Here is a 24,177-nt window from a genome sequence, read left to right as displayed (position 1 = left end):
CCTTTAGATCAGGCTGTCCTCTGCCTCTAGCCTTTAGAGTTTGGCACAGAGGAGCTGTTTACTCTCAATTATTCTCAGCTCCTTCGACTGCAATGTACAATCAGTGTGGATGTTTGTTCTCAGTGGTGAATGATTAATACCGAAGTCTGTCGCCCCATGGGTTGGTTTGGTTTCCACTGACCTGTTCATACACACTCTTAAGATCTACATCATGCTGATCTAAAAATGTGGTTTAACATAAATGTTTGCGAGGAAAAGAAAAACGTTACATTGCCTTTAGCCCTGTGCATGGTGGGCTTTGACTCATGCACTACCTTGTATTGTTGCTGCCGAAAGTGAGTCACGGGGTGAGGGTTACTGCCGACTCATTTCGGCACCGTTTTACCGCTACTTCAATAACCCCAGGCCAGGAGGGTCCAGGACATTATTTTGGCGCTTTAGCCTGTTACTGCAGCCCCTCAAGCCTGTGCAATAAGCCAGGCCTGCTTCCTGGTGTTATTAAATGCATCTTTTTTTATTTTTATTTAGATTATTATTTTTACCCCTTTTTCTCCCCAATTTAGTCGTTATGCCAATTAATTCCTCCCCACACACATTTCTGTGTTGTCACTGCTGTTGTATCCTACTGACTCACCTGCGAGAAGCCCCCACCCGGAGGTGGCTGACAGGTGCTGACAGGTGCTGCCCCAACCCGTAGGAGTACGTGCTTTGACCGATCAAAAACAAGGCAGATGATTGTGGGTTTTTGTATAACAGGGACAGGTTCAGGTTTTGTTTTCATCATGGCAACATTCATAGCACATTATCAATAATAAAATCCTACACATTCCAACTGTAAATTCTCTGAGATATATTTTCCAATAATGAGCATTATTATATGCAGACTTGTTTACTGTGGGAAATCATTGGTGACAATTCCCCTTTGGTTTGTGGTGTTTTGATAAAGAGCTTAAGTTGTCTTTATTGTCTTGGGAGTTGCATCGCCTATTCCCTATTGAGTCTTAATGTAGTTTGTTTTTATCCTAACTTTGGCTGGTGGCTGTGGATTTGGCTGCACATACTGTATGTTCAATCTAGGATTGATGGCTTTAATTTTATGATACTGGTCTATTTTAGGAATAGACTGTGTTTGCTGTACAACGGGAGTGTTCTTTTTTTCTCCTTTTTAAACTTACAATGTTTGTGAAAGATTTAAGATACTACTTTGACATAGCGTCCTTGCTGTAACGGTAGTTGTGATTTTGTAGCTCAAATGCAACCCCAAAATGTGCAAAATCCCACTTCAGTGACCAGGCTCATTAAAACCATAGTATAATGATAACCACAGCATCGGTTTTCAGCTCCTGTCCTGGGGGCCCAGAGAAGTGCTAGTTCTCATTAAACACAAGTCTAGTCAGACATTTAATTTAGACCTGGGACATGAATGCAATTAATATGGTAGAATAGAAGAGTGAAGCACCAGTGGCCCCTAACCATTTATTAAGATGACTTGAGAGTTTAGATAGCAGTCAGCTGATGAGAAACAGTCGTTGTTGCTTTTTCTGTGGCACTGGCAGCAGTTCAGCACAGGTCAGTTCTTTGACTCTGCTAGAAATAGGACCAAAAATAATAAGCAGGGCTGCTATTGTGCTGCTAGTTGGGCACTCGTGGGAACCCAACTCTCTCAAAAGAGATTGTACTTGAGATAGACTTATTTGGTAACACACTGTTGCCAGTAGAGCCAAGGAGATTGTAGCTCTCTTTGATATCACTATTAGTTTGTTCAGTACTTGCTCTGTGTATAGTTAACAGATTCTTATGAGAATGTATAGGCTATACAGGTGAACACACAGTAAAAGTCATATTTTTGGGTACGCTAGTAGCTCACTGCTACTGAATCAATCCTACAATCTCTGGTTCAATACCAGCTGAAGACTAACATTTCCTGCCTGTCTAAAATCAAAACGCCAAAAAGATCATCTTAAAAAAAGAAAAAAGCGTTCTTCTCATATTCCGCTAATGCAAACCATGGGTTGTTTTTAAGTGAATTTTGCCACCGGCCTTCCGGGCTGGTGGCTTTTCAAGATCACTGGCTCCACCATTGTAAACGCTGGCTTTTGTTTGGGCATATAACAGTCAAGAATTTACCCTTGTAATGAAGAAAATGAACTGATCTGATGCAATAGTAATTTATTTATTTAAAAACATTATTCCAAGTTGGAACATATTGTCATATATTTCTGGAAGGCTGCGTCTATCTCACAATTGCCATGTACCTCAGCTAAATCAAATCAACATTTCGTTTATTTATTTGCTGCCTTAGGCCTCTTTACACACAAGTTGTGGAAGTTTTGAAATGGGGTGCATTAGTACAACATATCGTTCAGGTTTCTGTATCTTTTCCCCACACATTTTTCACACCTAATTTTAGTTTTTATAATAACCTTGTTCCATATATAGTACATATAGTGACCAAATGAGGGCCTGATATCCTTCTCTTAAAGGCTCACGAATTGCTGACCAAATATAAAGGTAATTCCTAGGCTGTTAACATTTTGTGCCCCACCATCTTATTTTATTGTTTAGTTGTCAAACTGAAACTGTGCCAAACAAAAAGCAGTTTACTTTTTAATGTTTGAAATGACAACAATCCTCTGACAGAGTGGGCAACATGAGCAGCTCTACCATCTCTCGTATTTATGCTGTCGTTTTGCAGATTCATAATTAATGGGACAGGGGTGCAGGAATGATTTTTCAAGTGGGCACAAACTGAGCAAAAGGTCTCCACGTTTAAGCTTATGCTTGATACAGTATTTTGAGTTATTTGTTTGACACATAATGAGATTCTGACTTTGAGATAATGAGATTCTGACGCCATGGACAAACAACAGTCAGCACTGGTCAACATACTGTAGGCTCATGGGATCGACACTGGTCAGCATACACTTTTGTAAAACTGTTTCTTCGTTGTTTCAATCAAACAAGCTTTACTGTCATATCACAGTTATTGCAAGGTAAAACGGGTTGACATTCATGTTTGTGCAGGCTCTTAGATTTCTTTTAGTCAGTAGAAGGTCAAGTCCAGCTAGAACAATGCAGGTGAACACTAGTGCGACTGAGCATCAAGCCATAGCTTACACGGGAGAGCAGCTATAAGAAGGGACTAAATAATGAGGTTTGTGTGCGCGTGCGTGCGGGCGTGCGATCTGTTGCCTCCTCCATATCATGTGTTAGAAATAATTAAATGTATACTGTAACAGCTACTATACATTTCTATAAATCATTTGTTCATTATATTAGATTATTACTGTAACAGCTACTATACATTTCTATAAAGCATTTGTTCATTATATTAGATTATTATTAAAATAATGATAACATGGTCATTGTAAACAATGCACATTCTGATTGGCAGGAGGGTGACATATCTGCTACATTATATGTATATTTGTACTAATATATTTGTATATTTCAGTAATTATCTGCATGTTAAACTTTAATGGTTAAGTATACTGTTAGCTGTTATCAAAGAAACAGTGCTCTACATTGGATTTCGCTGGCTGCAGATGGAGGTGAACACACTCTTGGGAGTGACGGCAGTGAACTGCATCTCAGAGCATCACTCTCAGCACATGCGGTAATTTACATTGTTTCTGATATTGTAATTTGGGAAACACGATAGTGCAAGTAAAATGAAAAAACATAAGCTAAGCATAGCCTAAAATAAGTAGAACTTTTAATAAAATAATTCAGCACAAACATCAAAAATTCACACAATGGCTCCATTTACACTCATAAATAGATACATTAAATCTACTTCTATTTAATATAAGAATAAATAACTTTGTAGATCCATAGTATGCACACATTACTGTTTTAAGTCATGCAGATATTTTCCCTTGCTAACGGCACATAGTTTGCCTGTGTAGAATATAATAATGTTAAACCTTTTAAAAACAAAATCACATAAAGCTCAACATTGACATCCATGTAAATTCTTTTTAGATCAGTGTTCTATGAGAAAACCTGAGAATTAAGGAAAACATGGAACAGGTTAAATGTGGTAAAATCCTGCTGCAGTGTGTGGCTTCTATTTTACTATTACTGAGGAGAGGTAGGAGAAACAGACTAGCTTATGTTATGACTCATTACTTCGAAATAATGTCAGGCTTCCTCTGAAATAAGTACTTCTGTTTAGTACTGTTGCAATCACCAAGATGCTGTTTTTTCCTGTCACAGAAAAACCCGATTGCTTCATCATAGTCCCTGCTTCATGTCCTCTGCTTGTTTTGTTCAAAGTCAGATAATGTATTAATTTATGTCCCAAATTAAATACCACCCCTTCATCATAACGTGTTGGTCTCTCTATATATATATTTATCTTAAATACCTTAGAGTGACAACAACAAAACAATCGTATGATAAAACTGCAGACCAATCACATCCTCTCACCTGAAATCTTCTCCCTCTTAACTCCTGCTATAAGGTCACAGTGCCAGAAAACTAGCTCAATGAACAAAAATGACCAGTGTGGGAATTACATTTGCCCACTCTTTGTCTTACACACTCCTTCATCAGCAGACTTCCTCTGCTCTGGTCATTTGCTAAGGGCTAACTCAGAATCTTTCATTCCGTTGATTTAACCACTCAAACCTGTAGGAAAAATTGTAGCGGACACAAAGAGATAACACGATTAGCTTTCTGCTGACAAAGTACTCCAGTGTACTGCACCATTTGCGACTCTTGAGAAATTAGAATGTAGACAAGCGGACCGTGAAGTTGCCTGTGTCAGGATTTGTGTATGTGTGGGTACTGTATGTGTAATTGCCTTTGTGTGTATTTGTGCCCATATTCTATTCTATGTATGTGTGTTCTTGTGTGATTATGGTGTCATCACCCCTGCCTCTATGCCCACTGTGATACTGTGCCTATTTATACCACAGAGTAGTTCAGGTCAAACTAGACATGTCAGTAACAACTCTTGCTCACTTGATCATCAGCTCACTTAGATTCTCCTGGAATGTAAATGTTAAGATTGTCGTCCCTTCTTCAGTGGCAGTGTGCCTTTTCTATTGTTAACATTTGTAAATATAGTTGTGGTTAGTATTCAACTGAATATTGTTATGTATGCTTTTGTTTTTCCTTTGGGCTGTTCCATATATCATTTATGTTTTAACTTAAGTTTCATCACAATTCTTGAGTTGCTTTCCTAGGATGTTTGTAGCCCCAAGTAGTCTAGCACAGTATTAAATCAGGCCTTGAATCAACATTGAGACTCATTTAGCCTGACAATTTTCATTCCTTTAAACAAATAGGATTGATCACAAAGCAGCATTTCACATTGTTGTCTTCTGGCAACCGTAACTAGCTGTTTAAGCAACAAATACCCTGGGAAACATACTGAATATACTAGAATGTAATGCAAAGACCAGAAGCTTTGGCAGGACTACTGCAGCCTTGCAGCTCTGCTTTTTCAAATCGTCAAAGATGCCCATAGAACCTTGATCTAAACAGTTATCAAGTCTGAGAAATGATTGCAGGAAACCACAATTACGCTCATGACCAAATATTCCATCCCCCAATTAGAAAAGGAAATGGCAGGCATCTCACAATTTTATAAATAGGTATATCAAGTTGATGAACACAGGAGTCCTCTGCTATATTACACAATACTTCACATTATCCTCAATTTGATCAGCTGTCAGAGAAGGTGCAACTTAATGGAACCTGTATGTGTATAGTCACATACATATACAGTACAATATAGTCTATATTTCATTCAAGAAACAGCCAGCTACTTCATGGTCCAGCACTGCTGTTGTAGTAGCTGCTGCTGGTGTTGGATTTGACTTGTATGGCCAGCAGCCATGATGGCTCTATGGGCACAGTGGCCTGCCTTAGCTGCTTGTCTCTGTGCCATTGCTCCAGGCAGTCCAGTGCCTCGGGAAAGCTACTGCTCTCAAACTTGTTGGCAAACATGCTGTTTCTGTCGATGATCCAGGGTAGGTCTTCCAGACCATAGATGCAGATGTCTCTTACATAACGCCCTGGGGAATTGACAAGACACAGTTTTTACCCGACTAGAATACGACAAAACATTTAGAAGTTTAATTATTTCTGGACTTGGTGCTGACATTCTATCAGACATTACCATTTTTAACAGACACAACAAGTACATGACTAGAAAGTGTCAATTCTATTATGTTGTGTAAATTCAAGTCTGATTCATTTTCAAGAAAGACATTAGATTGCATTCCTTTCAGTCAGGTATGACAGTCAACTTGCAGAGATTTTAAACTTATCATTCAGTTTTAATTGATTTGAAAAGTCTAGCCAAACATTTTCCCTCGATAATTTATTAATGAAATTCAAACATCAATAACTTATTGGACAATGATCCATGTAATGTTCAATTATTCGATGGTTCCCGCAGGTCCTTAAAAAGTCTTAAAATAGAATCAGAGAAAATAAATTGTTAAACGTATTAAATTGTCTTATCGACCACAATGGGAACAAGCCCCTTGGGCTTTACTTATGGCAAATTTACTGTAAACTTGCTGTAGGTATTCAATCTGAGGATGACATCTTTAAGGCTAAGGAGGACATACAGTATGCAACATGTCCTCGGCTCTGAAGTGGCCCATGAATTCCGACCCATGATAATGGTAGAAGACATTTGTGCCCATCTCATCAGCGATCCAGTACCAGATGGAGATCAATTGGCTTGTTTTTTGTAGTTTTATTGATGCTTTTGTCAGACATTACACCATAGGGAATTCTCACTGACGCTGCGTGTTAGTCACTTTTGATGAAAGACACAATGCCATATTTGGCGACGTGTCACATTATGTCTTATTATTTTCACCACAGGTGAATGTCTTTGCAAACTCTGAATCAGGGAATGTATAACGCTAACTGTGCCGTTACACTTAAACTACTAACTGTTGCACTCTGCATTTAAGCATGAAAAATTAAAATGTATCCAGTGTGATTACAGCCGACTGTACCTTTGCAGCCATTGTGTGCCGTTCCCTCTTGATCCCTCCATTTGATTGACCGGATCTCTCCAGCCCAGCCTCCATCTATGTGGCTTCCTGGAGCTTCTATAGCAATGTAACCAATTCAATTCTCAGTTCACTTAAAATGCATTAATAGTAGACATTTGATTATCATTATTAATAATGCAATAGCACAAACCCATCTAAAGCAATGAAAATACTAGTCCCTGGAATATCCAGATGCAACTCTGAAATTGATTAGCATAAGTGAAAGGAAAAGTCAAAGTCTGATTATATTAGGTGTTTCAGGTGTCCAATTGCTTTATTCTATTTTTAACTGTCGAGGACTGTATCAGATGATTGCATGACTAGTTTTGGGGAGGATGTAAAGGTCTATATATGAGAGAAAATGGTTGCACTTAATGATGCTGTTGGCAATGACAAATTAGCCTTCTTTATAGATGACTTGAGTCCGTAAGTTATACAAAGGCTGTGATCATATGTTATACTGTTAGAACTAACGTGTTTGTCTGTCGATTTTAAACAATCAGAATGACTAATACATCCCATGGTTTACTGTATTTTCCAGGGGTAAGTGGTGCCTAATTTATGCTCCATTGTCCGACGGTGTCGTGCACCAAGAATAGCAGATTTACAAGCTCACAACGCCTTGCATCCGCAACGCGTTGTGAGCTTGTAGACCATCTATTTTCAGCACAAGACACCCTTGTACGCCGAAGTATAAATCAGACAAGGCAAGTAATTAGTCCTCAGTGAAACTCTGTAGCCCAAGTAATGAGCTTTTGGTCTACCTTTGATGCGGTTGAGTGTTACCCAGTAGTGTTCGTCTGGACTGAAGGTGTCTCTGGACCACTCCAACAGGTCCCGGGCCACAGGGCTCTTCAGGACAAAGTCTACAAAGTCTCTTGTGAGGGCATAGTATGCTGTGCCGAAATACACTTTGAGGCCGTGAGGAGCGGGGTCCTTCTTCCTTCCCCTCCTTCTTCGGGCCACATATGATCCTATGATCTCCGTGTACTGGAGCTCTGTCCTGTATCTCATGGTCACTGGCTGCTTGACCCCCGGGGTCATGTTCCTGTCCCTCCATTCCTTACTCTGCATGTAACGCACCAGCTCCAGGTTGCTCTTGACAGGGAAATCCTGTCCACACATGTTCACCACTTTCCTCCATCCCACTGTGGACCCCACCAGGTCCCTCATGCAGTTCACATCTGCCTGGAGGCGGGAGAAGCCGGCATACGTAACCGTCTCGCTGCGGCTGGAGAGGAAAATGTTTGGGAGACAGCTGACCAGCCTTTGTATGACCTTGCGGTATCTCCAGGGAGCCTTGGCGTCCACATGGATGCAGTAGATGTTCTGTGGAGCGTAGACGGCCCGCAGCAGACGCACAAAAAGCTCTAGCTCTTGGTGGATGGTCAAGATGAAGGCTAAAGGGTAGCTCTCCTCCTCGTGACTCAGAGGTCTTGTGATGAAGTGGAGATCTTTGGTCAAATGTGAGCAGTGCAGATGAGGGTTGGAGATAAAGCTTTCTACCTGATGGAGAGAAAAACGATTTATTGTTACAGTTGTCATCACTTTATTTGTTCTCGCATTTCTCCTACGTACCTAAACCACTACAGTAGAATATTTTAGCTCGGACCTGGCTGCCATATTATCTACAGTGTATTTCGATTGATGATGAGGGGCGTGGCCATTCTGAATTGTCTACTTTACTGTTCCAACAAAACAAAGATACTACAAAAAGAAACATACCTGACAATCGCGCCGGTGCCATTCTAGTCCTTCCTCTGGGCTGGACAGAAAAGTACTACATTTAGCGGCAAAGGGCCTGCATCCAACGGACACTATTAGGGGTTGGGGCTCCACTGGTACCTTCGCCCTCAGGTAGATGGCCGAGCAGATCACAATGCTGATTCCAAGGCACAACAAGAAGCTGCACTTGGTCCCTTCAAGTTGGAGCATAATAATCCAGCTCCCGCTGTACAGGCAGCACAGGCCCAGATTCCTACCTCCTGCAATAAAGACAAAAGTTAGCAACCCACCTGCAACATTCAGGAATACTAAATAAATGTGTGTGTGTGAGTATGTGAGACATTTCATCATATATATATATATACAGTAGTTCAGTGGGTCAAATATTGCAAACTCTGCTGCACTAGCCGAGGCACAGGAGAAGATTCTGTGCAAATTATAGTCCACCAGGAGGACAATCAGTGAAATGTCCAACTTGCATGGCATAGGCTAATGATTTACCCATATTTGATCATCCAGTACAATAAATATTAATTCTAGGCATTTGCTAACGGGAAGTAGAATTGGCATCCAACAACCGTCAGTGGTGTGTAGATTTCCTCTTTGGATGGGAAACTAGCCAAATTCCAGATTTGTCCCACTTTTCATGCAAGAAATGACTGCTGTTGTGATTCTGTCTAAAGCGATACTTTTTTAAAGCATTGCAGCCGACTTGGCCGACTTGTGTGTTTGTCCGTTCGTAGCATGAGATATGTGCACTGTGGGAACCCGGACCAATCAAACGGGTAAAGTCAAGCTATCTCACCGGAGGGTATGGAGTCGGAAAGTGCGCAATTCATGTACAAGAGTCATACAGTAGATGTTGTCAGGAAATGGAGGGGGTTGTGGTGTGGTACCGTCAGCAGACGTAATCGTGAAAGGGTGTCTGTCTAATCTAGCTTGTAGATCAGTTCTTTTTTGAAGCGTGACAAATGGAATAGGCATGGTGGTATAGGCTGCAGCCTTGCAGTCCAAATGTACTGTCATGATGTATATAGCCTACTACATCATACAATCTGGCCAGGTTGTACGTACGTGTGCAGTATGTAACCTGTGTAACTGTGGTGCTCTTATCAGTACATGGTACAAAATGTTATCCATGCATGTTATCCAGCATTTTCATATTTGGGATGAGCAGCTGACGGTGTTAATTGAAGTGTGTGTAGATTGAATTGCAGTTTGCTGCTATGTGTCATTAGAATAGATGATAACTGCTTTACTTTGATAGGCTTATATTTGGCAGGGTAGATCATCAAGCTGGACCCTCCAATGGGGGTTTGATTTTGTAACTTGTTACCTTTTTCCAGTTCTCACGAAATGTACAGGTCTGCCTTCAGTATCTAAATATTCCTTATGTTGTTTATGATATTGAAACATATGATAGTATTATATACTAATATTAACTCACTGAGTGCCATTAACGTGTTTCACGTGTTTTTACCGCTATGGCGCTGGGTGCCATTAACGTGTTTCACGTGTTTTTGAAAAATTAGCATAAAAACATTTTATTTATTTTTTAAACATGTTCAGAACCCAAGATATCATCATCTGAAGATGTGCAGCTCCATCCACTCTTTGTTTAACTTAGAACTGAAAAAGGCTGTATCTCGCTTCCTAAGCACTTTTTGTTTTCTGTGAAAAAAACTCTGGCACTTTTCAGAATCAATTCTGAAATAATTCTGGCAATCCTGGCACTCAATGAGTTAACACACAGCAATATACTAAAGCTATATTCTTTGGCCAGTAAAACATCTTTGTAAATCCACCTGCCACTTTGGCTGCCAAGCCAGTTCCCTGGTTGCTGACCATACATCCACATTGACTCATTCTGAACACTGGAACAATCCAGATACTGCATACTAGTTGAGAGCATCTCTTTACAAGGTTAACAGTTGTATGGTATTGGTAACAAAACTCTGACAAATTATATAAACGTTTATACAGGAAAGATTGTGTGTCAAAGGAAGTGAAGCAGATTCTGAAATGTGCTATAACGAAAGAAGCTAATAAGGTTAAGGTTTTGTTTTTTATCCCAACGGGACATTTTGTTTCCAGCAGCAGTAAAACAGGCCATCTACAGATATTAATCAGTTTGTACTGTACTGTAACTATTTGGGTTACTGGATGCGATGTCGGTATTCTTTTTGTTTGCTTGTTCACTGAGCAAAATGCATTTATGTACCAGGTAGTTACAGGAAACTTTCAGCTAAACAATCTGAATTTAACAATCTGTTGGTTATTCACTTGTTATGGAGCTGTCTCTTTTGTTTTGACCTGTTCTTTATTGTTATGTATGCCTGTTATTTTACAAAACAAAAACATTCTAATCAATACACCCAGGCAATGGTAACATAAACCATACCCTTGAGGTTGCAATTTGCTGAGTGTGGTTGCTTTAGTGATATTTAGCATACTCACACAAAGGTTCCAAGCTTGGTGTTTTAAGTCTTATCTTGGTGTGTATGAGTGATTGTGTGTGTGTACCTCCCAAGCCTTGTTATCTTTCCTCTCCATGCAATCATTTGAATACCCTTGTAGAAACACACTGGTCCCAACTTTTACTTTGGACCAGCATCATCATTAGGGTCCAACAGACCCATATAACATGGTTTTCTTTTCTAAATTGATGCTTTACAGGTTTTCTTTGATAATGAAATGTTATTTAATTTGTTGACATTAAGGTATTTAAAAAAAAATACTTTTCTCTTCATTGTTATCATCTCTTACAAGCAAGAGTAGATGGATGACTGATTTTGCATCGATGAATTGATGCACAACAGGTGTGCAGTACACCCACCCAGCCCAGTTGAATTATTAACTTAATAATCAATAATCAGAGAGAAGCAGTAGTATCAAAACAGTTCAAGAGCTTGAAGGTGCAGTGAGCAAGGTTTCTCACTCTTAAGTAATAAACTTCTATCCGATCCAGTGTCCTTGGCATTCGACTGCTGTGTAATGTGGTCAGATGGGTGGGCCACGTGCATTTTCACAGCATGTTTATTTTAATGAACAAACGATTAGGTTCTGGCTTGGATCAATAACATACTACCGGTATACAGTATATTATATACTATGTACAATAAGTTCCTATTTATTGGTATAATAATGAAAACAAAATTTCCAAGGTTTTAGAGAAAGAATACCATGACATTTCCCCCCCAAACATTTCTTAAATATTAATTTTATTATCATGAAATTCTTAATATTTTGGCAATTGTCTGCCCACAGGTTAAGAATCACTGGTGTAACACTTAAGCGAGCCTCTGACCTCATAACAGGCAGTCGTTGAGGGTGGAGGGGGCACACTGGCTTCCTCCGAGCACAGAAATAGCCAGGGTGTGTGGGGAGGGGTTAACTCAATTTGAAATTGGTTGAAATTGATGTTAAAGGACCTCAATTGTATGCGTTCCCTCTATGGGATGTTTTTAAGAGAAACAGAAAACAACAGAGAATACCAGCACTGACGGAACTGTCCTTATGGCACTTTTATTTATAAGTTGGCATGGTACACTGGCTTAAAGCCGAAACGCGTACATAGTCTGCTGGTATTCTCTGTATTGTAAAGTAACTCTTCTAGACTGTGCACCCGGTAAGATAATATGAGTATATTGAATCGAGTTGGAGTCATGCTCGCATTCCTTGTGTAAAAATGTTTTTAAGAAAACACAAAGTCATACAAAGTGCAACCTTCACCCCTAATTTGTTTACATGCCTGATTGACACATTTTAATCCATGTAATGTTTAGGAAACCAATAATATTGAGTACGCACATTTTCATTCACATATCCGGGAGGGACAGACCTGTCTTGCTAGTTGGTTGTGTACAATAATAAATAAAGTGGAATATATATATATACAATATATATCAACGGTTGATGAAGTATCGTTGCTATGAAAAGGGTGAAAGGTCTCTGTTAGTCGTTTTGATGTGGACTGTCCAGTTTAATAGTGTTGCAAGCCACTGTTTTTGGCACTCTGTTGGAAGTGATTGCTGGTTTCAACTCGGCTTTACATTGTCTGGTGTCACTCATAGGTGTTTCTGTTAGCTTAGCCAGTTAGTGCACAGACCATTTATTTGTTGTGAGGATGAGGACCCGAGTTTGACTCTGACTCCTCCTGTCTTGTCCCACATGTCTCTTTTCTCTCTGCTCTTGGTTTCCTCTCTCTAATCTACAATATAGAAATAACATTAAAATAAAATAAAAAACATATTACACACCACATGACATTATTTATGAGACTCAATCCAAATTCAGAACAGGGCAATATTATATATTGTCCAAACGATTTGATTGAAGGCTACAGGATTTTGATTACATTATGAGAAAGGAATAGGCTATGTCAAGATGGAAAATTATGAATATTAGATTGTACAAAACAATGTCAATCAGATTATACTCAGTTACATAATGTTAATTGGGGAATAGCGTAGGTGGGTTAGAACATTTGATGCTTCAGGTGTCTCTCAGGATCATTCTTAATGACTCATCAGAGGAACCTCTGCTTCTATGGTCCTTCTCCTATTCTCAATTGAGCGTTGCAGTGGAAACTAGAATAATGTGCTCCTCGGCACACAAGTCTCTGCCAGGCCAGGTAGTAGAAGTCAATCCGAGCCAATCAGGATGAAATATGAAAAATCTGACAGAACATGTCTTGAACACGTGACTAAAGAGATAATGTGTACCTATGTGTGTGTCGTTTGGACAACATCTGTAGGAGTAATATCAAAAACTTAGTTTTGCAAAAATCTGAAAGATTTGGGGCAGAGGTTCTGCTCTTGCATCCAGGGAGTCGGACAGCTGTCGACAGAGAGACGGACGAACACACACAAGGATGGATGGGCGGACAGGGGCGAAATCGTAGTCTCGGCCACGCCTTTGGCCTGGCGGAGACAATAAACATTTACATGTAGTTGTCTGGAAATGTAGATGTAGGTTTCTGATGAAATACCACACTGAGCATAGGCCTGTCACAATTATTACATAATCGCCTAATCACAATTATTTGAGATAATCGCAATTATTTTTTGCATAATCGTCATAATCAATTGTTCATATATTTTCAAAAAAATATATATTGTGGAAATATCAGATCTACAATCTCAAAACGTGCCACGACGTGTTTTGAGCTTATAGATCAGCTATTTCCACTATTAATGTTTATTTTTAAGTATAAAGTAATTAAATATGCGTTATTTGTCATATGTGCCCTGTGCAACTTTTATTTACGAAGACTAAAAGACAAACAGAAATGTAATTTTTATTCATAATGTTCCATTAATGTTCAACGACAGAAACACAATTAAATCGTTAATCGCAATTATTTGAGTGAGTTAATTGTCAAGTAAAATTCCATAATTGTGACAGCCCTAACTAAGCGCACACAGGGCGTAGTGACATACAGAGCAGAAGCCCCTAGGGTTTACCTAGGGTTGCCTAGGGTACGGTTGCACTGTGTCTACGTGAGTGGGTGTGTCTACAATGCCTTGTGTTCTTTCCTCACCATGTTAGGCTATCATTTCTACCCTTGAAGATAAGGGTAGAATTGTATTGTGGTGGCCACAGCCATTCTCATCTTCTCTGACTGAATGATAGTAAAAGGAAAGACAGCCTTTGAATTCCTAGAAATCATTGAACTGCCTGCTATTGATTCTAGATGTGTGGTTAATGATAAATGTATTCTCTGTTGGAAAAGAAACTTTTTAACTATTATTTACAATGTTGATTATGGACAATCATGATTATTGTTTTGCTAAATATAAGCATTTCTGGATTTCAGCCTAGACCTGATGTCTAATTACCTCTACCTAAGTCTATACAATGTATCAACCATCACGTACACACACACACACACACACACACACACACACACACACACACACACACACACACACACACACACACACACACACACACACACACACACACACACACACACACAGAGTTGCCAAAGAGGAGACACAGTTAGTCAGTTACCTTGATTTTAGTTGAACCCGTAGTCCTTAGAAGATGTTAAACATTAGCCCCTGTCCTCATAGTGGAAATAAGAACATTAATCCAAAGAGTGTTACAATACTCCATCTGGCGATAAACAAAGAACAGGAGTCACATCCGTGTAAGGCATCTTCTTCACTGTAATCAGCAACAGCAGCTGCAGCGGGAGCATTGATAAAAGACATGCACTTTGTGTAGATCTGAGTATCCAGAGTTGTTTTGCTGCTGTCGTCTCAGGCAACAAGTGGCCCAAGGGTCTGTATTCTCAATGCTTGAGCCTGTGACGGAGAAAGTAAGTGTGTGTGTGTGTGTGTGTTATGCGCTCTTGTTACATTGCTGAGCGAATCTCTCCTCCATCCCCTTGAGACGGGAGCCTGCCTGGTTACCGGCAGATCCACACACTCGCCGCTTCTCACTCACTCCTGTTATTTCCTGTCTCCTCCCCTTTCTGGTTTTTCTCTTCTGTCACTTTGTGTATTCCTTTTTTCCTTACTTTTTGTCTTGCATCGCTTCAATCCATCATCTCCTCTTTCCCTCCATTTCTCAGATGTTTTAGTCCGTCCTTGCAGAGCCCCAGCCAAGTTAGTGGAGCATAGTTGAAATATCCACACTTTGTATCTCCCCATCCATGTCTCTCTCTTGTCGCCTCTCAGATGGCTGGTTCAGTGCCACATCAAAGTGCTGGTTGAATGGTTTACTGGCTTGTTGCACAGCTGTTGAGTGAAATAAATGCTTAGCTGCCCGAACCAGTTTTTGTCAATGTTGTTGGGAGCAGTGTGACTGACTTTGGAGCAGCGCTCTGAGTTTGTTTGCTGCCTGGTCAGCTACTGAGATTAGCTCTCTTGTGTTAACAGAGCGCATGGCCAGGGTCCGGGTCACCCCCACTGAGCCTACACTATGCACATACACAATAATTCCCCTGCTGGTCACTGAGGGCTTTGAGTTTTGCATGCATGCATGGGGTGTTTTCTCTGTTTCTTTTTTGCTTGTCATATGATATCGAGAGCAAATTTGTTTGTCGTTATCTCTGCCAAAGGCCAGACATAAAGATTTCGCCCCTATCCGTTTGTTTGTTTGTCTGTGAGCAGCTAATCTCTGGTACAGCAAGACCGATCGGTGTTACACTTTGTACGCACAATCTCTTTGCACGACCCTCTGCCCCAAATGTTTCAAATCAGCCTCATGGTGGCACTGTAACAGACCGATTCATGCTTTGAAGTTTGACCTATAATTCTTGGGGGGAAAATGTCTAAATTTGAATGCAGTAATGCTTTGATATTAAAAAATAAAATGTACTTTGTAATTTGTACTTTTAAAAGCATGTACTCCAGTACTTTAACTCAAGTACAGATTTTACTGAGCAACTTTCAGTTGTAGTTGAGTAATATTTGACCAGCAGTATCTATACTTACTTAATATAAGTACTTGGGTTGAGTACGTTGTCCACCACTGGTCACTTCCCCCTGTCAGATTGTGGGACAAAACTATGACCTACATCATCCGACGTGTCCTGGGGCAATGTTTTACCTTGAGAAAACCAAACAAAAAAGGAAAGGAGGAAAATTTGACCCAGTCTTGACTTCGCAGAAGAGAACAACATATGTTGGACATTTTCCAAAGAGAGCTGATAATATCTGTAGTCATTTTTCAAGATGACAGATAGTGATTCATTTCCCTATAACACAATCATTTTCCCGGTAGAAGTACAGTTTCTGTTAACCACATGAACGCCATAGTGGTATGTCATTATGCGTGAACATTACTCCAAAAATAGCACATCTACAAGGTCACAACACATCACATAGCGACACTTTGTGAGCTTTATGCCAAAATTACATTTTTATTTTTCTGTGCAATGTCTGCTGCCTGAACTAATGGCAGGTAAGTTAATATGTATTTTTAGAAGCCACTTTGCAGATGTTTTGTTTACACACAAAGTAGCTATATGTAATTGATAGTCATGGCGTAGAGAAATGGTTTGTTTCAAGCCAGACCTTGCAAGTGTGACTAGTCGTCAGTCGGGTGACAATGCCGTTTAAGTTATTTGTTTTATTTGTTTTTGAAAAGCAGTATTGTTTTTTAGCTTAATTATTTGTAAAAATCAAATAAATTACGCAATCTGGCTGACAACTGCACAGAAAATCAGTTGGAGAGACTAAGGTGACTATTCCTAATGGTGACCACACGCGTACGATATCGGTCCACCTGGTGTCCCAGAGGAAATTTCTGCATGAAAAGAAATATACACCATACAAGTCTTGGTCATTCAGTGTGACATGAGAGAGCATTATATATGACATCTACCAACACATACAAATAAAGGGAAGGTCAGTGTTTGTTTTGACAGAAAGTGCCATCTGTTAACACAAATATCCTCGAATAATGATATGACTTCTGAGGTTACTGTGGTGATTTTTCCATGTGTTGAAGCATGGGGAATCAATGGTTATCTGCTTGCCATGTGCAGACGGTTCAGTCTTATGCACATATATATTACTTAAATGAAAAGGCTTGTTTGGATATATAAAATTAAGTCTGGAAGTGGAAGTGTGTCTCCCACATAACTACCACTGAAGATGGTCCAGCCTGTGACTGGCATAATGAACACAGCTATGGTTTGCTGTGTTCTGTTTTTGGAAGAGTAGTGATCTCATCTACAAATAGTGTACGGTCATGAGAATTACATCAGTTCCATAGCTGAGTGGTGTTCGCATGTGGGAGCAGTCAGAAAGAAAAAGGGTAGAGTATGGCTGGAGTGTGTTTAATGCAATAATGTTGTGGTCAGTGTCAACAACTCAGAAAAAAGATAAACCTATCTCTGTTTGTACGGCATGACAAAAGCGTTTTACATTGGTTATCCATTGCGGTTTCGTGGGTCATGGCCATTTTACTGATAATATCAGGTGTGGCCTGTAGCACATGATGTCTTGAAGATGTCACAAAATGGGAGTAACTAATTTCATGGTTTTGACAGTGTTGTTTATGCTGACGTCAGTTAAGACTTCAGCCTCTAATATTAACGGATGTATATCAATACCCGCCCGTCCAGCACTTTGGTCCCAAACAAGTTATCTTGAAAAAATACTGAGAGGGTTGCCATTGAATTTACAGTATATACATTCATGCTCCCTGGAGAATTAACCATTTTGGAAACTCTATGGCCTTTCCGCTAGCGCCACCCATAAAGGGATATTTCACTTTCAAACTTGTTTCGGGTAATTTTAACATCTACTCAGGCTTTTTGAGCACCCCAGACAGTTAGTTTTTAAGTTGCTTGGGGGGGGGGGGGGGGGGTACGTGCATTCTTGGTAGATATGGTGCCTGCAGCCTGTTTGCGCTGGCGAAAACTAACTCAAGACAGCTCGCCTCAGAAAACGTAATCCTTTGGGGGCTGGTACATCGATCGTGTCTGTTTATAAACGGTAAGATGATGGATCAAAATGGATATGCAAGTTCTGAAATCGCTGCTCTTTATTGTTGTGTATGTTAATATCTCCATATTTTTTTCATCTTCATTCTGTCTTTTGATTCAGTGTGGCGACCCATTCCAAGACCAAGAAGTTGTGGTGATCAATGGCACCAAGGAGGACATGGACAAGCTGAGGGAGAGGATGGAGGAGAAGAGGGCCAAGGCAAAACAAGCAAAGGTTGGTTCTGTTATGTGCTGGGTAACATGATGTACTGTAACAACTGATATTTATTGATCTAATGTAGATATAATGTATCTTGGTATTGTCAGAAGGTGAGAACAGCATATGTTACGTGCGTTTTTGTTTGCCACAAGATGGTGAGAGGGGTTTTCTTTTTGTCAGTTACAGTATATTAAAACCAACATGTGTGTGTGTTATCTGTTCAGTGTTGTGTTTTAGGTTAAATGATACTTCCATCTTATTTGTGACTTGTTTTGTTTTCAAATGTATTTTTTCCTTCAGAAATCCAAAAAGAGCAAGGTTGTTGAGAGTGCATCCAAACCATCAGAGTCAAAAGGTGGGTACTGGACGGTATGCGATGCCTCAGTGACATGAATGATCTGTTGAATACCCAGTAATCCAGTAGGTGATCATAGGTGGTCCATGCAGAGCTTGACCTCAGATGAGGATCACAATTGAACTTTGATTAGCAATTGTGTTCATTCAAAACAAGCAGGCTTTGCCACATCATTGTTAGGGCTGCTGGCTTAAAGGGGATGTAACAATAGGCTGATTTTGTAGTTTGTTTTCTAGTTCAGGTTAAAAACTACAGCACATTTACAAAAACATAGCAGGCTTGTCAAAAATGCAGCTATAGCTAATAAAATTAGTTTATGCAAATTATCTCTGCAAATTGACACACCTAAACCCAACACACATTATTAATTTGATTAGCTTCAGCTGCGTTGCTTACATCACAATATACTATGCAGTCTGCCATGTTTTTAAGCTGGTGTAGTTTTAAACCTGAACTGCAACTACAAAATCACAAAATCAGCCTAGGGTTTCACCCCACTTTTTTAAAAGTTTATTTTTGGGGCTTTTTCTGCCTTTATTGATATAATACAGTAAACTGACAGGAAATGGGAAGAGAGAGATGGAGAGTTACACGCAGCAAAGGTCGTCGGGATCGGGATTCGAACCCGCGACACACTGCCAGGCTGCATTAACAGCCTAGGTGCCCGGACCGCTACGCCAGCCTTCAGGGCCGGGTGTCACCCCACTTTAACATTTTTATGTCACATGGCAATTATTATTTGTTGCATTATTACAGTGCTATTAGGAAGTAGATGAGCATTTTTCTTTCTAGTATGTTGATATGTATTCAGGTTATTGTGGTTTAAATAGGCAATATTTCTGGTATCTAGATATTTTATATTCATCACTCTTTTAGGTTGTAGCTGCTTTCATTATAATAACTTACCTTTTGGATGCCATAGCGACATTATTCTGAGTACATGAAAATGTTGTGTTTTGTCTTTTGCTTTTTAACCACTTAGACCCTATGTACTTCGTTAACCGGCATCCTCCAGGGGTCTATAATTGGCCGCCTCCTTTTCTCCCTCTACACCTCTTAGACGAAAATAGCCGATCTCACGTTGTGAGCAATGCGTTTTTAGCTTGCAGATAGGATATTTTCCCCGAAAGTTGGTCTATTATCATGACATACCCAGAATATGGATGTTAGCATTCATGTGGTTATTGACACTCTCTACTCCAGGCAGCATCTTGACAATGAAGATACTGCCATTGAGTTGGGTGTGTACATTCGTATTAGTACAGACACCAGTGTTACAGTACTTTTCCAGTCTGACTTGGCGTGTATATCCAGACCACGACACAGGACTGAGTGTCTTTGCATTACGTTGGTGTGGCTTCCTGTTGAGTCCAGCAGTGCTGCATAAGGCACAATGCTCTCCCCTCACATTTGATCAAGGCGTTGGCTGAGAAGGGTACTATGTTTATTTGTACCATCCAGAATGTCATCACAAGTTTCAATGAAACAATAAAAAGGCCAAGTACACATCCTACAAAACTGCTTCTGTTTGACCTTGGCTTCTATGTTAAGATATTTTTGAGTGGTGCCGAAGGCAACCACTCCTGTACGTGGCTTTGTCTGTGTGTCCGTATGTATGTACAGTATGTATGTCTGTATGTCCGTGTGTCCACCAAGCTAACATTGGTCAAGCATCACGTGACACGTGAAAATATGTTGAAAGGGTGTGCTTTGATTGGCTAGCGAGACGCATGACGAAATAGAGCCCTATAAATAGGTGTGTCACTTTGAAACATTGTTTGCATGTTTCAAAGTGACATCAGTGCCATCAGCCAAGCTAACATTGGACATGTTAGCTTGGCTGATTGGACATGTTAGCCAAGCTAAGCAAGGCACCACTCACTTCACACAGGGTGTGATTTTTATTCTATGTTCAAACAGGCTTTAAACTGTTTTCTTTTTTCTACACATCACCTTCTGCACACTGTCATTGCAATGAAAATAGGTTTGGTTTCATGTTTACATGAGCAGAGCAGCATTAAAATGTACCTTCCTATATGCTAATTCTTTACAGTGTTTTATGAATTGTGTTCGCTTTTCGCCCACAGACAAAGCAGGCTCTCCCCAAGTGGACGTGGCAGGGACAAGCTCGGAGCAAAATGGTGGTGGTGAAGGCAGCCAGTCAGGTTGGAAAAGTCAATGGGAAAAATGCATTGAGTATTTACTTCCGGCACCAGGAAGTGGGCGGAACTGCGGTGCCCTATATCCTGATACATACCTCACTTGGTTTTATAGTTAAAAAAAACTCCTGATTAGCAGAAAAGGCAAATCAGAATTAGTGTCTGACTGGGCTGTAAAGCACATGTGTTGGGTGTTATGAAGAAGATATTGGCAAAATACAGTGACACATTGATAAATACAGTAGCCTCTCTTGTTATGATTTTATGTAACAAACCTCCTGGTCTATTTATGTTTTTATTTTGCCTTCTGATTGAGGGTCTAAGGACAAGGGGTGTTGTTTGTTAACTTCATTATACTGTATGTGTATTGAGACTGTAACAGTGAGGGCTAAATAAGTGAAGTCGACTTGAGATTACATTACATTACATTACAGTCATTTAGCAGACGCTTTTATCCAAAGCGACTTACAATAAGTGTATTCAACATAGGTAGGGAACGAAAACTACTAATCACCAGAAGTCTTAAGTGCATTTTCTGCAAAAACAAGCAACCAAGAGTATACCTAGCGCTAAGGTAAAAGTGCAATATATCAGTTACCTATTTCCTTAAACAGTTGAGGCAAAATCAAATGAGCATGAGCTAAAACAAATAAGTGTATCGACTAAACAAGATCCAATAAACAATACAACAATAGAAAACCAGCGTTCGTACAACTAGTTAAGATACATTTAGCCCAGCCTTAGTTTAAATGTAAAGGTCTTGGGATAGATATGACCCCAAGTAATCATCCTGCATTTTGGCCTTTGTACTCTACCATTGTCCCATAGCATCAGTGACTGCATAATGTGATTGACGTAGTTTTTCATACAAATGTTTTATTTATTGAATGTGTGCTACTACTAATATCGAACCACTTAAACCTTATACTTAAGGTTGACTGGGGTCCCCTAGTGGTCTATACATGGTCCTCTCCTTTTTTCCCACTATACCAAATGTCTTTGCCAGGATCTATAAACTCACAGCATCGCAAAGTAGATTGGCGATGTAGATAGCCTATTTTTGCAGAATGTTGGCTTATAACCGATCCAGAATAGGGATGAATGTGGTAAAAATGTATGATGGTCACTATATTTCTTTCATGCTCCTTCCTAGCTGTAGCTGGATCCTCTGGCTCGTCCAGCTCTTCCAAGCTTGCCTCTGCCACCAAGAGGTCTGTCCAGCAGATGGAAGAGAAATCAGAGGTCTTCAAGTCCCTGTTCACCAGCCATAGTTCTGCCAAGCGCACCAAAGACCAGACTTCCAACTGGGTGACCCACACCCCGTACCACTTTTAGGAATGATGGATTCGGTAAAACAAAGACCACTTATTCACAAGGTGGCAATATGTTAGAGTGAGATTACTCTGAACATTTGTGTTACACATATTTCAGAGCAATCTTCAGCTCCCAATCCAAATAAATCTCTTTTTGGATGTGCAGGAGTCCCCTTTTTCGTTCCAAATAAATCTCTGTGCATTCTCTCGCCCCCCCCCCCCCCCTCTCCCTATCTCTTTTTCTCTGTCTCTCTGACACATGAGCATGTGTGCACACACACAGTCGTCCAAATCATCCCCTCAGGCCCTGGTATTTAGTTATTATTAGATCATTAGGCATTTTCTTAATAGATCCCCAAGCTTATGTATGTGTTTTGTTAGCCATTACTCAACACACATATTCCCTTGGACCTCTGTGATGTCAATAAGATGTGCGTTGAGAATAATGTTTGGTACAACAGGGGTGATTTGGGATTTGGCTAGGAACCTATAAATGTCTTGGCCCAAACTGTTGCTCTATTGCGCCCTAGTGGTGGCCTTGTGTATTACATCAGGTCTTCTTTGGGATTGGACTGCATAAATTGACCAACCTGCTGTTTTCGCTTAAAAGTTCCAACTTGGAACAGTTATCTTGCAAGGCTCTTTTTTGACTGGCTCATTTACATGTTCATCCTTCTTGGCCATCTTGGATTTCCTGTTTGGAACCTGGACAATTCACAGCGGAAATGTGCTCTTTCTGGCACGCTTCAGCACACCGTGTTCCAACCATCTTCACCATATTTCCAGTAATTACCCATATGCTTTGGGGCTCATGGTCATGGCCTCTTGTAGCCTTATAATGCTTAATTTATTCTCCATCATATGAAGGAGTCGCATATGATGGAAAATACACAAGACAGATAGACAGTCATCGTCATCGTCGATTTTCAGCATTTTACTATGAAGTTTAGATCAGGCTTAAGCGCTACTTCAGACCATTGGTCCTCAACTCAAACCACCCCCTGTACTTTGGCCTTATTTACATTTCTGCCAGGTGCGAGGCTTCATGGCGAGTGGCCTCCCATTGTCCTGAAGCATCAGTAAATCATTTGAATCTGATTCAGTGTCTCTGAGACCACTTTTGCGCGTTCAATGCACATACGTATAAGCTTTCCTTGATTACTTATTGAAAGCTAAGGTCACATGTTTGCTTTCAAAGGGGGGAAATAATCCTGAAACATGTTCTATAATTGCATGACTTGCGGTTACTGGTAAAGTTGGTAAATTCAATATTCCCCCAAAAGGTAATGCATAATATAGATGTCTGTATTATTTTCCCCTCATCATGCAGTATACCAGGGGTTTCATCTTATTTATTATCTTATTAGTTATTATGATTTATGTTGCAAAGTACATAATTGTGCAGAAATAATTACTCTTGACTTCCAACTTAGTTGTTCATGGTTGCGTTAATGTTTTATATTCATCTTGTTTTATACACCCGGCTTCAAAAAAGAATTGGAACACATTATGAGGCAAGGTTGTGTTTTACCTGTCTAAGTGGACATAATATTTGATACAGTATGTGAAGATATTATGCTCCTTTTTCCCCTTTTATCAGTAAGTCACACAAATAAAGATTTTTAAACTGAACATTTGGTTGACTCCAATACTTGAATCCAATGTCTATTTTTGTGACTTGAAGACAAAATATAAACCTATAAGTTTGAGAATAGATTTTGCATAAACTAAACCAAAGTATACATACAGCAGATGCAGCAGTGCAGTGCCATGTTGTGTTCAGTTGTTTATCAATGTTTGTCACCCTTATGATATAGAAAAAGACTCCATTAAGTTGCTGTCTCAAATCTGGCTTCCACCGTCCTATTCCTATGTATGGGAGTCCATTGGTCTAATTGATGGTCAATTACTACACAGGCTATCAATGGCTGTCAT

General features: G+C 39.9%; 2 protein-coding genes across 2 annotated transcripts in view; one reads left to right on the top strand and one right to left on the bottom strand.

Moving 5' to 3' along the window:
• The window catches only part of rtf2 (replication termination factor 2), a 29,328-nt gene extending 5,459 nt beyond the window's left edge, over window positions 1-23,869 (top strand). The window contains exons 6-9 of the mRNA XM_084063364.1: window positions 18,317-18,430; window positions 18,716-18,770; window positions 20,858-20,935; window positions 22,083-23,869. Of these exons, the coding sequence (XP_083919490.1) occupies window positions 18,317-18,430; window positions 18,716-18,770; window positions 20,858-20,935; window positions 22,083-22,264 (429 nt within the window). The 3' untranslated portion in view covers window positions 22,265-23,869. The remainder of the gene's footprint in view (window positions 1-18,316; window positions 18,431-18,715; window positions 18,771-20,857; window positions 20,936-22,082) is intronic.
• Window positions 4,230-15,686, bottom strand: gcnt7 (glucosaminyl (N-acetyl) transferase family member 7). The gene is made up of 5 exons (XM_084063363.1): window positions 14,766-15,686; window positions 8,751-9,010; window positions 7,790-8,531; window positions 6,987-7,082; window positions 4,230-6,026 (listed from the first exon to the last, which is right to left on the bottom strand). Exons 2-5 carry the CDS (start codon window positions 8,958-8,960, stop codon window positions 5,779-5,781), a joined length of 1,296 nt encoding a protein of 431 aa, XP_083919489.1. The 5' UTR covers window positions 8,961-9,010; window positions 14,766-15,686; the 3' UTR covers window positions 4,230-5,778.
• Window positions 23,870-24,177: the final 308 nt, after the last annotated feature.

Source organism: Gymnoscopelus microlampas (genome assembly GCF_963454915.1).
Source record: "Gymnoscopelus microlampas genome assembly, chromosome: 7".
Lineage (NCBI taxonomy): Eukaryota > Metazoa > Chordata > Actinopteri > Myctophiformes > Myctophidae > Gymnoscopelus > Gymnoscopelus microlampas.
This window is presented reverse-complemented; position numbering and strand designations above follow the sequence as displayed.

What these genes read in the sequence shown, in the direction of transcription:
- gcnt7 (XM_084063363.1), bottom strand. Translation starts at nt 8,960, where the DNA reads ATGCTCCAACTTGAAGGGACCAAGTGCAGCTTCTTGTTGTGCCTTGGA. An exon ending in GGCACCGGCGCGATTGTCAG is followed by an intron (nt 8,532 to 8,750) that starts GTATGTTTCTTT and finishes TCTCTCCATCAG; the next exon opens with GTAGAAAGCTTTATCTCCAA. An exon ending in GGCACACAATGGCTGCAAAG is followed by an intron (nt 6,027 to 6,986) that starts GTACAGTCGGCT and finishes TCAATTCCCCAG; the next exon opens with GGCGTTATGTAAGAGACATC.